This window comes from Bufo gargarizans, chromosome 2, assembly GCF_014858855.1.
Source record: "Bufo gargarizans isolate SCDJY-AF-19 chromosome 2, ASM1485885v1, whole genome shotgun sequence".
In the NCBI taxonomy this organism is placed as follows: Eukaryota; Metazoa; Chordata; class Amphibia; order Anura; family Bufonidae; genus Bufo; species Bufo gargarizans.
In genome coordinates this window covers 694,350,345-694,362,916 of record NC_058081.1, presented here as the reverse complement: position 1 = coordinate 694,362,916, position 12,572 = coordinate 694,350,345, and the positions used below count along the sequence as shown (strand labels likewise).

General features: G+C 45.2%; 1 protein-coding gene across 9 annotated transcripts in view; it reads right to left on the bottom strand.

Moving 5' to 3' along the window:
* EPN1 (epsin 1) overlaps positions 1-12,572 on the bottom strand; it is a 65,629-nt gene that overhangs the window by 28,054 nt on the left and 25,003 nt on the right. For all 9 annotated transcript variants that reach the window (XM_044282374.1, XM_044282373.1, XM_044282380.1 and 6 more), the window contains 2 exons: positions 5,038-5,507; positions 1,551-1,800 (listed from right to left, as the gene is read on the bottom strand). In XM_044282374.1, coding sequence (XP_044138309.1) covers positions 1,551-1,800; positions 5,038-5,265 — 478 coding nt within the window. In that variant the 5' untranslated portion in view covers positions 5,266-5,507. The remainder of the gene's footprint in view (positions 1-1,550; positions 1,801-5,037; positions 5,508-12,572) is intronic.

Here is a 12,572-nt window from a genome sequence, read left to right as displayed (position 1 = left end):
CCCCCGACGTCACTCTGGAGCGCCCCGGGAGCCGCACGGACGGCAAGTATACTGCTCCCCCGCTCCCCACTACACTTTACCATGGCTGCCAGGACTTTAGCGTCCTGGCAGCCATGGTAACCATTCAGAAAAAGCTAAACGTCTGATCCGGCAATGCGCCGGCCCTGCGGCAAGTGTTCAGGATTTTTGGCCGGAGCAAAAAGCGCAGCATGCTGCAGTATTTTTTCCGGCCAAAAAACGTTCCGGTCCGGAACTGAAGACATCCTGATGCATCCTGAACGGATTTCTCTCCATTCAGAATGCATGGGGATAATCCTGATCAGGATTCTTCCGGCATAGAGCCCCAACGACGGAACTCTATGCTGGAACAGAACAACGCAAGTGTGAAAGAGCCCTTACCTGCTCCCCACCACTCCAGTCCTTTGCGCAGGATTCCACATCTCCATCTTCTGGTTCGAGGAATGATCTTTCTCCTAGGCATAATGTCATGATCAGTGTGGGGGGCAAAACTCCACACTGAACACAGGAGGGAAGGGGATCAGTAACTGGGCCTGGAAACTAGGAGAGGAACAGGTCACCTCCTAGACAACCCTAATCCGGGCCCTGACTACCTATCAATATGAATAGACCTTGAAGGTAGGAATATTCATAAGCAGGATACCTAGCTCCTGATTTCCCTATAAGTTTAGGACCAGAGACAACCCATTCCTCCCCAGATGGAGAAATGGAAGTCTCTGTCTCAGTCCCAGATACAACAGCAGGGAATATAACAAACAAACGCGACAATTAGAGATGGAAGAACTGGAACACCAGAGACGACCTCACACCAGCTCAGCCAAACCCAAATGAAGCTATCAACCGCATAGTCCGAAGGGTGGGGTCAGACTATAAAGTAGATGACCACTGAGCAACAGCTGAGAAACGGGAAGTGGTCATTAACCCTATCAACACTGAATAAAGAGAAATCAAGGAGGTAGTTAGATTCCTCCACACTCAGCCAGTCTCTCTGGTCATTTGACACCAGTCACCTGAGGGACCGGGACACATGGTCACCTCAACCTCATCAGCCAACCACTGGCTTGTGGACACATCCCCACTGAAGCCAGTGGTTGGCTGAAGAGGACAAGTTGGCCATGCCCATATACCAGGGAAGAAGAAAACAAGCCGGGGACCGGAAGATTGAGAGGCAGGAGCTAGCGCGGAGGACTGGAGCAGGTAAGGCAGGGTGACGGCACCTGCTAGAAATTATGTATTCCCGGACAACCCCTTTAAATGGGTAGTCCAGCTTTATGGGCTTTTTTTTACTGACCACCTCAGCCTGTTCTACCTCCGCTGTGACTCTCTTCGACGATCTACTAGTCTCCATCCTGTAAACTTCCAAATCTCAATGCTAAAGTATCCCCAAGCAGCACATCACCATTCAAGCCAGTTGCGATTTACAGGGCCAGGTGAGATGACCATGCAGGAACCGGACGCTGAATACTAGCATATCAAGAGAGAAACATCCCATCTAAAAGACCACATGGAAACCATAAAGCACTCATACGTACATGTAGCTGTCTGTGCGAGCTTCTCCTTGGTCTTCAGCGCGTGCGCTCTTTCTTCCTTCAGCCGCTCATCGTCCTTCAGTAGAGACACCAGCTGTTTCGCCTTCTCTCGGACATTCACACCTTGGTCTTTCCCGTCTCTGTCCACGTACTGGAAATCTTTCAGTGTCTGAATAGCATATATGTTTTCTTTGCACTGCTGTGCTACCCGCTCGGAGCCCGTTTTTATTAAATACTCCATTAGAGTCATAGCCTGAAAATTTACAAAAAAAATTAAAATAGTCAGTCAACCTTTTAAAAATGTTCCTCAAAATCGAATTAAATACCAAGCTAGATGCTGCAGTAACATACCGCTCCAAAAAACAAGTGTGCAATTTTTTGCTTATGTGGCCACGATATGCTAAACTGTATAATTAAAGGGTGGCGTATACTCCCATCCAATTCACAAACCCAGTGAAGAGGAGCTTGAATGGAGCGGTGGTCAAGCAGGTCTATGGGTCAATGGAAAACGTTGAGCACTGTACTAGGCTGTGCCCATCAGTCCCATAGACTACATGCTTTATCTCCACTGTCAGTGAAACTGACCATGTGTGACCACCAGCCATGGACACATTAGGAGTATGTTCTGAGTGGGAATCAGACCACCACCAGGGGGCGCAGTAACAAGTGTGTTACTGCAATTTGTTGACACATGAGAATTTTGTTAATGATTCTGGGGTTTAAATCAATTTAGGGATCTGGTCTGGGGTCTAAATCAATGTAGGGGTCAGTAACATGCCACACCAAAAACCAGTGTGCAAATCTATGCTTATGGCAAAGTGTTTGGTCATGATATACTAAAATCTGCAATTAGAGGGCGGCGTTCCCTCCCACCGATCCACAACACCAGTGATGAGGAGCAGTGGTGAAGCAGGTCTATGGGACAAATGGAAGACTGAGCGCTGTGCTAGGCTGTCCCCATCAGTCCTATACACTCCATGCGTGATCTCCACTCCACCGTCAATGTACAGGAGGATCCAGGCGGTGGGACTGAGCATGTGCGACCACCAGCACCGGACACATTAAGAGTATGCTCTGATAGGGAATCAAAATACCACCAGGGGGCGCCGTAACAAGCGCGTGACAAATATGTAGACACGAGCATTTTGTTAATGATTCCAATTGAAAAGAGGTAAAGTTGTGACTAATGAAACAGAATTTTAAAGATTAAAATTGTGGGATGACCTATTTCAAATAAAAATAAATAAAATAATAAAAGTAATACTATAAATGCATGTTATATATTTATACATTATATAAAACAAACAGGTTTGTGTCACATTTTTTCATTCTGAATGCATGCCGGGTCCTCCATGACACAGCGGGCAGGAAGTATGATGACAGGCAGGACGGCTATGCTCAGCTACTGGAACCTGCTTGTCATACCCCATTTGTCACACTCATTAACCCAGCTATGATGAGTGTGACTGCTGTTCATTCCACTGTCAGGTCTTACTGGTTACTGGGAATGAGGATTTCTGTAAAAGGAGGTGATCGCCTACACAGAGCGTGCAGTTTCATTTTTCTGTTTGCCTCTAGATACAATCTGCATGAAAGGTTGAGTAACTTTACGATCATTTGCTTTTCATATATCTGCCCTGATCTTGCATTACACATTTGACATTTCATTCCACAGCAGCATTCAAAATTCTGCCAGTTGCTCTGGTGGTCACTGATTCCATCACGGGCAGATAATTTTCTATTAATAAAGTTTTGGTTTTTTTTACCTTAAAGGGGTGTCTCACTTCAGCACTGCTGCTGGATTGTAGGGTGGTCGTAACTATGGAAACGGGCAGTGTATAATGCGATGGAAAAATGTATCCAGCCGGCAAAGGAAGCAATATGGACAATCACAGCACATTAGTAAGTGCCTTGTATTAACTTTCTGTACATGATAAATGCTGAAGTGTTGGAACCCCTTTAAGGCGGAGGTGACCCTACAATGGTTATTTCAGACCCTGCCATATCAGGACCACATTCAGGGCCTGGCACACACTGACCAACACCAAGACTTTCTGTGTGACCGCTCTTATAACACAGGAGGACCCGCGTACAAAGCCCTGAAGACAAAAGAAGCTGAGAGAATGAGAGGCAAGTGTTCCTTTTTGTCTCATTTGGGGTCTGAATAAGTGTTGCGGTATGAGGACTAAATTAATGTAGGGGTCCAGTCTGGGGTCAGAATTAAATGCAGGCATATAGCCTGGTAGGCTTAATGAAGCTGAGTAAATCAATATCAGTGTAGGCGTTCAGGAGAAATTAGCACTTCCACATTTAAGCAAATGAGCTATTGGAGCACCAGGAGGTGTGCTTATGCGGTTTGAGCACCGCTCCAGTGATGCCCCTCAATACAGATGCCTTCTTTATTAAAAACACACCCTCCCTTCCCCTTAGATTGACGTCTAAGCCCTGTGTTTTCGTGCCTGCGAATTCGCTCACTAGAACGGCGTGTGCACACCACATCTTCTGCTGCTTGTCAAGCAGAGAAGATCATTAGTGCGCACGCGCCGTTGACATCACTGAACCCGGAAGTGGAGGCGCCGTCTGCTTCATCTGCAGCCACCTCCACATCCACTGATATCAAGTGCGCAATTGGCTTGCCGAGCAGCGAAGATGATTAGTGCGCATGCGCCATGCTAGCAATTCAGCGCACAGGTCCGAGAAATGAGCACTAGCCTTGAAATCTAGCGCTGTCAATTTAAGGGAAGGGGGGGGGGGCATGTTTTTAACGATGAAGGCGTCTGTATTGAGCACCAGGGGCGTTGCTGAGCTCCAAGCACATAAGCCCACCTCCTGGTGCTCTAATAGCTAATTTGTATAAAAATAAAAGTGCTAATTTCTCCTGAACGTCGGCATCTATACTCAAAAGAAAGGTATCGATTTACTCAGCTTCATCAACCCTACAATACTATATTTCTGGTTTTATAGGGTTGTTCCTGGTGACAGAGCCTCTTTAATGTAGGGGTCTAAATCAACTTAGGGGTCTGGTCTGAGGTCTGAAATCAATTTAGAGTTATAGCCTGGGGTCTAATGTAACGTAGGGGGTCGGGGGTCTAAATCAATGTAGGGGTCTAGTTTGGAGTTTGAATTAATTTAGGGATGTGGTCTGGGGTTTGAATTCATTTAGGGGTCTGCAGCCATGATGTAATGTTTTGGCCGCACTGAAGTCATGCCTGTATACTACTTTGGCCAACCAGCAGTGTACAACATGAGAACATTGAGGCCAGTGATTGGCTGGAGCAGTCATGTGTGGTATACATGCATGCAACCAATGACGGTAAAAGCCTCCCTGCAGTTTGGCCCCCAAAAATTGTACTGGGACAACAATTTTAAAGTTTGAAAGGGTAATGGTGTCCATTATGCACCAACCAAAATCAATCAGTCGAAGGAAATTGTACAACAGCCCGAGAAAGCTGTGTATGAGTATATATACTTAAATAATAAGTCCTCTTACTTTATAGACATGTCTCCAGTTTTTCCCATGGTCGTTTAGCCGCTTCCATATCATGCTCATGATTTCGGAGAACGCCACCACGTTGTAAGTGAGATCGGCAATTTCGGACATGAGGGAGCTCGATGGGCCCCATGGATCATTCGACGTGGCTTCTCTGACTTTGATTTCAGCTTCAGAGTAATTGTGAACAATGTTTTTCATCTGGCGGCGGAGCGAGGAGGTAGACATGATGGTTGATGTACTGCCCGGTGACGACGATGAATACAATTAGAATTACACTGTATGGATCAGGTACAGAGCGAAGATAACGTCTGCAGATTGTCTACAGCAACGATGCAGGCCCAGCGATACAGCACGTTTTTCAGGGCATCCAAGAAAAACACCGCCTCCCGTTTCCAGTTGGCTAAGATGTCCTGATATAGTTTCCAACACTGACGACTTTTGGCATTGTGAATGTTCTAAAGCCACATCTGAAAGGACAAAAATGTATAAAAACACAGGTCAACATAAAAGGCGTACAAAGACTGGCAATAATAACTTGACAGAACAGGGCGTAGATATCAAAGAGAAAATTCATAACCACAAGCTACAGTGGGTCTACGGCAGACACGGAGGATGCCGTCCCAAGTACTATGCCAATCCACTCTTCATAAATGGCGGGCAAGGCATTCGAAACTTGAGAGATTTGCGCTCTGAAGCCTGCAGAAGTGTAAATACAGCTCCTTAATAGTACACAGGCTGTAACTCCTGATCAACTTTTTCTGTAGATTTAAAAGGAATGTATCACCTTTATTTTTTTAATAATTGAAACCAGATACTGAGACTTTCAGTTTATCGATTTATTTTATTTTATATTTTGTACATGATGACAGGGGAGACTTCTGCCTTACAGCAGACACAAAGACCATACCTGTAGATAGGAGACTGACTTCTATGGGAGTGTTGTGGACATCCTCTGTGATCTGGGCAGAGGTCAATGCGCAGGGAGGGGACGAACACCTATCGCGAATTTTTGCTCATGCTTTATCTATGTACAGGTGGTACTGCTGCTCTCTATTAAAGGGGTGTCCGGGTTAAGCGCTGAACCCGGACAAACCCACATTTTACCCCTCCAGCCCCTGCGATATGAGCATCGGAGCATTTTATGCTCCGTTGCTGGATTGAGCAGGGCAAGAGGTTGTTTGTTTACTTTTGTACACTGCTAGGCAGAGGCTTCCGCCTAGCAGTGTTGCAGGTGACGTCACCACTGTTGGTCCGGCTTTAGCGATGCCCTAGCCGTTTTACATGACATCACCAGGCTCACTGCTGGTCGGAAGCCTCCACCTGGCAGTCCCTATGGAGAGCCCGGTACGTCACCGGATCTCCAAAGAAAGCAGATTCAGCACAAGGCAAAGGAGAGCATCGGAGCATGAAATATCAATGGGCCTGTCTCTGTGAAAATGGGGATATGTCTGGGTTCACCTCTGAACCTGGACAACCCCCTTTAAATAAAAAAATGTAGGCATATGATATTATGAGGCTCAGTGACCACAGTGAAACGTACAATAAAAATGTCATGAGGGACATTTACTAGGATAGATTAGATAGATAGATAGATAGATAGATAGATAGATAGATAGATAGATAGATCTATGTGTGCTACTTTTGTGGTGTCAAAAAGTCGCAAATGTGCATTAAATCTATGAGAGGTGTGCATCGCTGCATAAATTTGGCACCTCATCTGGTGGCGCAGGGGAAATCAAAACGGCAAAGAAAGCATTGTTTGTGGTAAATGTACCCCCCCATATGTTTAAAAGAGGTTGTCAAAGAATCAAAACTAAATTTCACAGGAACGGGAATCGGTAGAGAAGGGAGCTTAGCAATGGACTTGGAATGTGGCGGCCAAAGGATAGCAGCATTCTATAAAAGCACAGTATATGATTCTTTTTTATAAACTAACACCACATCTAATATACAATCAAACATGAGGTGCTTAACAAATATATTTTGATCAAAAATATATATGTGCCCATCCGCCACAGCAAGGAGACCTCCACACGGTTCTGCTCTCCTTGAATTTAGATGCCCATGAACAGCACAGAAATAGGTTTAGAGTTATGTTCCCACCTGTACTGAGGTTACCTTGCAGTAGTGGATGGGCAGATATTTTACAATCAAAATATATTTGCTAAGCACCTCATTTCCCCTTCTATGCACCTGTGTATTTTTTTTTGCCCTGCAGGATGTACGGACTAATTCAGTTTCTGTTCCAAGAGGTACTCTACCCAAAAGTAGCCTCCGAGAGCCTTTTTATAGGGCATGGGGGGGGGGGGGGGGGGTGGAGCACATTTACACCTTGGCAAGATCCAGTGTCTCATCAGACCACACCTGTAATCATTTACATATCTGTCTGAGACATAACTGCATGCAGAGTTTTGCAGCAATCCAACATTCCTTCTGGGTGCGTTTTTTTTTTGTCAACAGTTATACCAGTGTAGGTGAACCACAAGACCAACCCCTTAGTCAGCACACAAAACACTGCCTTATCTGCACTGTACTAATGTGCCGCACTAGAGTGACTCCTTCCACCAACAATGTAAAAAGACAGTGCAGTATAATTTCACTTTCACTTTTAATGATTAGACTACTTCCTTTTAATTATTACCCTTTAAAGGGAACCTGTCACCAACGTTATGCTGCCCATACTAACGGCAGCATAAAGTAGAGACAGGCGAGTTGATTTCAGCGGTCTGTCATTTATAAGTAAAAAGTAAGTGGTTGCCGAAAACCAACATCACAATCATTGCAGACTGGGCCTGGAGAAGAGTCATGGCCACCTGAGAAGAGTCATGGTTATTCCTGCCCACCTGCTGATGGCTGACAGTCTTCTACCTAGTTTTCTCCCTTTCTTTCTAGGAGAGAACTGCCAATCATCAGCAGATGGGTGAGAGCAGGAGATTAGGAATAACCAGGACTCTTCTCAGGTAGATGTGATTATTTTCAAGGCCTGGGCTGCAATGATTATGATGCTGGTTCTCAGCAACCACTGACTTTTAGCTCATGAATGACACAGCGCTGACATCAGCATTTCTGTCACTAATTTTTGCCGCCCTCAGTGAGGTCAACATAAAGTTGATGACAGGTTCCCTTTAAGTGAAACACAGGGCAAATGTTCATAATTAGTAGGAAAAAAATGAAGCTACTTGGGTCAAAGGAGTTCTTCGCGTTGCACAATCACTTTGTTAGAAGGGCCCATTGACAACCAGGGGATCCCTAGTGATCGTGGAATATCGGCAGTAAGTGCTGTTTCCCTGCAGCGCCACCACAGGTGACAATAAAAATTACACAGAGCCCGAGAGATGACGATCCTGCAAAGGACTCCCTCTATTAAAGGAAATGTGTCACCAAAATTTTTCTCTGCCAGTTAAAACCAGATAGTGACAAGTCCTTTTTTCATTTTCTGATTGCAGATTTTTTTTTTCAGTTCTACTTCCTGTACATTTTGCCTGAGCTGTTAACAGCATTTAGAGATTTGCTTTACAGCAGCCAACATGGGCCATAGATTGGGTCGGATTGGCCCACCAGAGCCTTGTGGGCCCAGGATCTCCTAACATAGTGGGCCCCAAAGGTCCAGGATAAAAAAAAAAAAAACATTTGGAGCCGCCTTTGGATCCAATAACTTGCAACTAGAGTCTATTTCTTTAATCGCAATCTATTAGACTTCATTGATGATATGGGGTTTGGGCCCCAAGAATAACTTCCTCTGGAAGGAACCCCAGTCCAACCCTGGCCATAGACACAACGGACAGGAAAGGACCTCATTGACTTCTATGGGAGGTGACCTGTGCAAAGGTCAGGAGGGAGTAGATAAGCTGTGACATTGCCTATTGTGAATGATTGATCCTGTTTTATCTATATAGGTGAGATCTGTCATTGTAATTTTGCCTGTGATAATGAGATGACTGCTGAAAAGCGATCTGTGGAGACCAAGAAAGAGGCACCTATTTGGCTTAGTGGCCAATGTGAAAACTGCAGGTTTAAAAAGGGGGTCTGCTGAAGAACAGCGAGTACAGCGTTTGGCTATTTCCAGCAGTTCCACAGAGAATGAACGAAGCGACCAGGCGCTTGTTAGGCTACTTTCACACTTGCGTTCAGAGCGGATCCGTCTGAGACGGATCCGCTCATATAATGCAGACGGTGGCTCCGTTCAGAACGGATCCGTCTGCATTATATTGTTAAAAAATTTCTAAGTGTCAAAGTAGCCTCAGACGGATCCGTCCAGACTTTACATTGAAAGTCAATGGGGGACGGATCCATTTGAAAATTGAGCCATATTGTGTCATATTCAAACGGATCCGTCCCCATTGACTTACATTGTAAGTCTGGACGGATCCGCTTGCCTCCGCACCGCCAGGCGGACACCCGAACGCTGCAAGCAGCGTTCAGGTGTCCGCCTGCTGAGCGGAGCGGAGGCCAAACGCTGCCAGACTGATGCATTCTGAGCGGATCCGCGTCCACTCAGAATGCATTAGGTCTGGACGGATGCGTTCGGGGCCGCTTGTGAGCCCCTTCAAACGGAGCTCACAAGCGGACACCCGAACGCTAGTGTGAAAGTAGCCTTAGGCCTGCCCCTCCATCAGGATGAGGGAACGGGACCTCCATTTCTAGGGTGACCGCTGAGACCAATCAGTTAGTTATCCATTAAACCCTATCACTTTTATACTTGCCACAACCCCTTTAAAGAGTAACTAAAGCTTTGTATCAAATTGTAATAACATGTCCATAATAAAACTTTCTAATATACTTAATTTTGTATTTTTATTATACTTTTTCTTCCTAAAGCGCTTAAAACTCAGTTCTCTGTACACCGCTGACAGCTCAAATTTGAAATTTATGAATGGGGCCACAGGAGCGCATATTGCTGTTCCTGCCCGTGGCCCCTGGAGGATTACTAACTACTGGCATAGTACATGGTTACAGGGTACCCATGTACTATGGCAGGAGTTATATACGCTCCTGCGGCCCCATTCATAAATTTCATAGTCCATACTCGGGCGTACACCACTGAACTGTCAGCGGTGTACAGAGAACTGAGTTTTAAGAGCTTTAGGGAGGAAAAAGTATAATAAAAATACAAAATTAATTAATACACTATATTAGAAAAAGTTTTATTGGGGCATTAGGGACATCATTTTAAAAATTGATACAAAGGTTTAGTTACTCTTTAAGGCTGGTGCTACTGGTCTGCACCAGAACACTGTGCAACAATAAAGTAGAGAAAAACAAGAAGGTGAAGGAAGATAAGTGAAATCCCATGGAAACCACTTCCTTCTCCATTCTTTACGATCTCTTAATGCACAAGTACTCGAGAAGCAGCAGGATGTGACCGACGGGTAAACGTGTTGAAATCTACGAGCCTGGCAGACCGCTCGCTCCTTCCTTCCTTCCACATTGCTGTTTTGCAACTTAATTTGTAAGATGCATCATCTGCTACCGTATATTCTTAATTATGTTAACCTGCTTGGTTGACCCAGCAACAGAACAAGTCTACGATATTAATATTACATGGCAGGAAACAAAAAAAAAAAAAAAGAAAAAACAATTTAAAAGGAAATGAGTCATCAAAAATTATCCTATTGTTTAAAAATTTTTGTGTTTATGTTAAACACATTTTTCATGATTTTTTTTATTTTATTTTCATGTCATTATCTATACTGAGTGTAGCGTGTTTCTCCTATTTTGTGAGTCACTACAGGGGGCACTATTTCTCCTTATGGAGAGCACTTAGTAGGTGTAAGGAGTGTTATAGGCCAGACAATGCTCCTCTGGGAAAAACCTATGACAATCAGCTCTCATTCCAAGACTCAGCAGATGATACTAATGTTAACAGGGGCGGACCAAAACTATTAAAGGGGTTGTCCCACGAAAAATATTCTACAGTTTTCACACCAGCACTTGGATATGAATACTTTGTAAATGCATGCAATAAAAAATTTTGCAGAGCTACCGAGTTAATCAAAAAAGTGCTGTTTTTTTTTTTTTTTTCTCATTTCTTTGTCCGGCTCACTATGATGGCCGCACATGCTCAGTTACATCCTTCACCCACGTCCTGAGCTTTGATAGGAAGAGCATAGACACGCCCCCTGAGCTGCAGCAGAAAAGACACGCCCCTTGAGCTGTCAGCTTGATATAAATCTGAAGGCCATATTGATGGCTTATATTAACAGGAGAGGTGTGGATTGGAGGAAGCAATACTTATCCCGAGAGCTTTGGCAGTATGGAATTTTAGGTCCATCTGCACATTGTTGTGCAGCAGATCTCGTTCCAATACGAAGTGCTGCTTCTTCGTACGCGTGGACACCTCCCTTGCTCAATGTTATTCTGGTCACCCCATCTTCAGTGATCTAAGGGCCTGTGCTTATATAGATTTATTAGCACCCCCAACACAGTCTGAGGGTCATCGGTTAGTTAGAGAGGTAGCCGTGTGCACTGCGTGACGCGTCTGACTGTCAATAAAGCTATTTCATTCTTGATCCTGCTGTAGGGGCAGGGCATAAGTCGATTTTACGATTATGGTTATAATTTGATTAATCGTCCAGCAGGATTACAACGACAGCAACACCAATAGATGGACAACACAGGATCATAACAGGTGATGGTCGCAGCTTACCAACTTCCCATCCCTGCACAGTGACCCCCTCTACCATAGAGGTCATCTCCAGCCTACAGGTGCCTGCAGTAGACATAGCCCTGAATGTTAGCGGCTCAGGTAATCATGTACAGAAAATAGAATAAAAAAAGTCTGCAGAAATTACACCTAAAAGGGGTTTTCACAGTTACTTGAGGATTCAGGAATGCCGATAAAATAAAGAAAACTGGTCTCATCTCCCAAAGACCAAAAAGATTGGACTGTAGAATTTCAACAACCCTGATACTTGCAGTTGGGGGAAGAGTCAGGAGGCCCCCCATACACATCTGATGGTGGTCCGGTCCTGCCTAAATCATCAGATTCAGTCAACATACATCTAAGGGCTTGTTCACACGAACGTAAGGCGCCGAATATGTCGCTTCCGCAATCACGGATGCGGACCCATTCAAATCCGGAGGTGCGGAACAGAATGGAAGCACGGAACAGAACCCCACGGAAGCACTACGGAGTGCTTCTGTGGTGTTCCATTCCGCAAAAAGATGTAACTTGTTCTATCTTCTTGAGGAACGGACGGATCGCGGACCTCATTCAAGTGAATGGGTCTGTGATCCGCATGCGGCTGCCTCACAGTCGGTATCCGTGCATTGCGGACCGCAATTTGCGGTCCACAGCACGGGCACAGAGCCCTTACGTTCGTGTGAACAAGCCCTAATGTGTACGGCCAGCCTAAAAAGGGTTTTCCAAGATCTTGATACTGATGACCAATCCTCAGCATCTGATCGGTGGAGGTCTGTCACACGAGATCCCCGCCGCTCAGCAGGTGCTCTTCCTGGGCCCGTGACATTGTACATCAGTCTCGTGGGCTAGTCGCAGCTGAAACAGTTGACTAGCGTGGGTGCGGGACTTG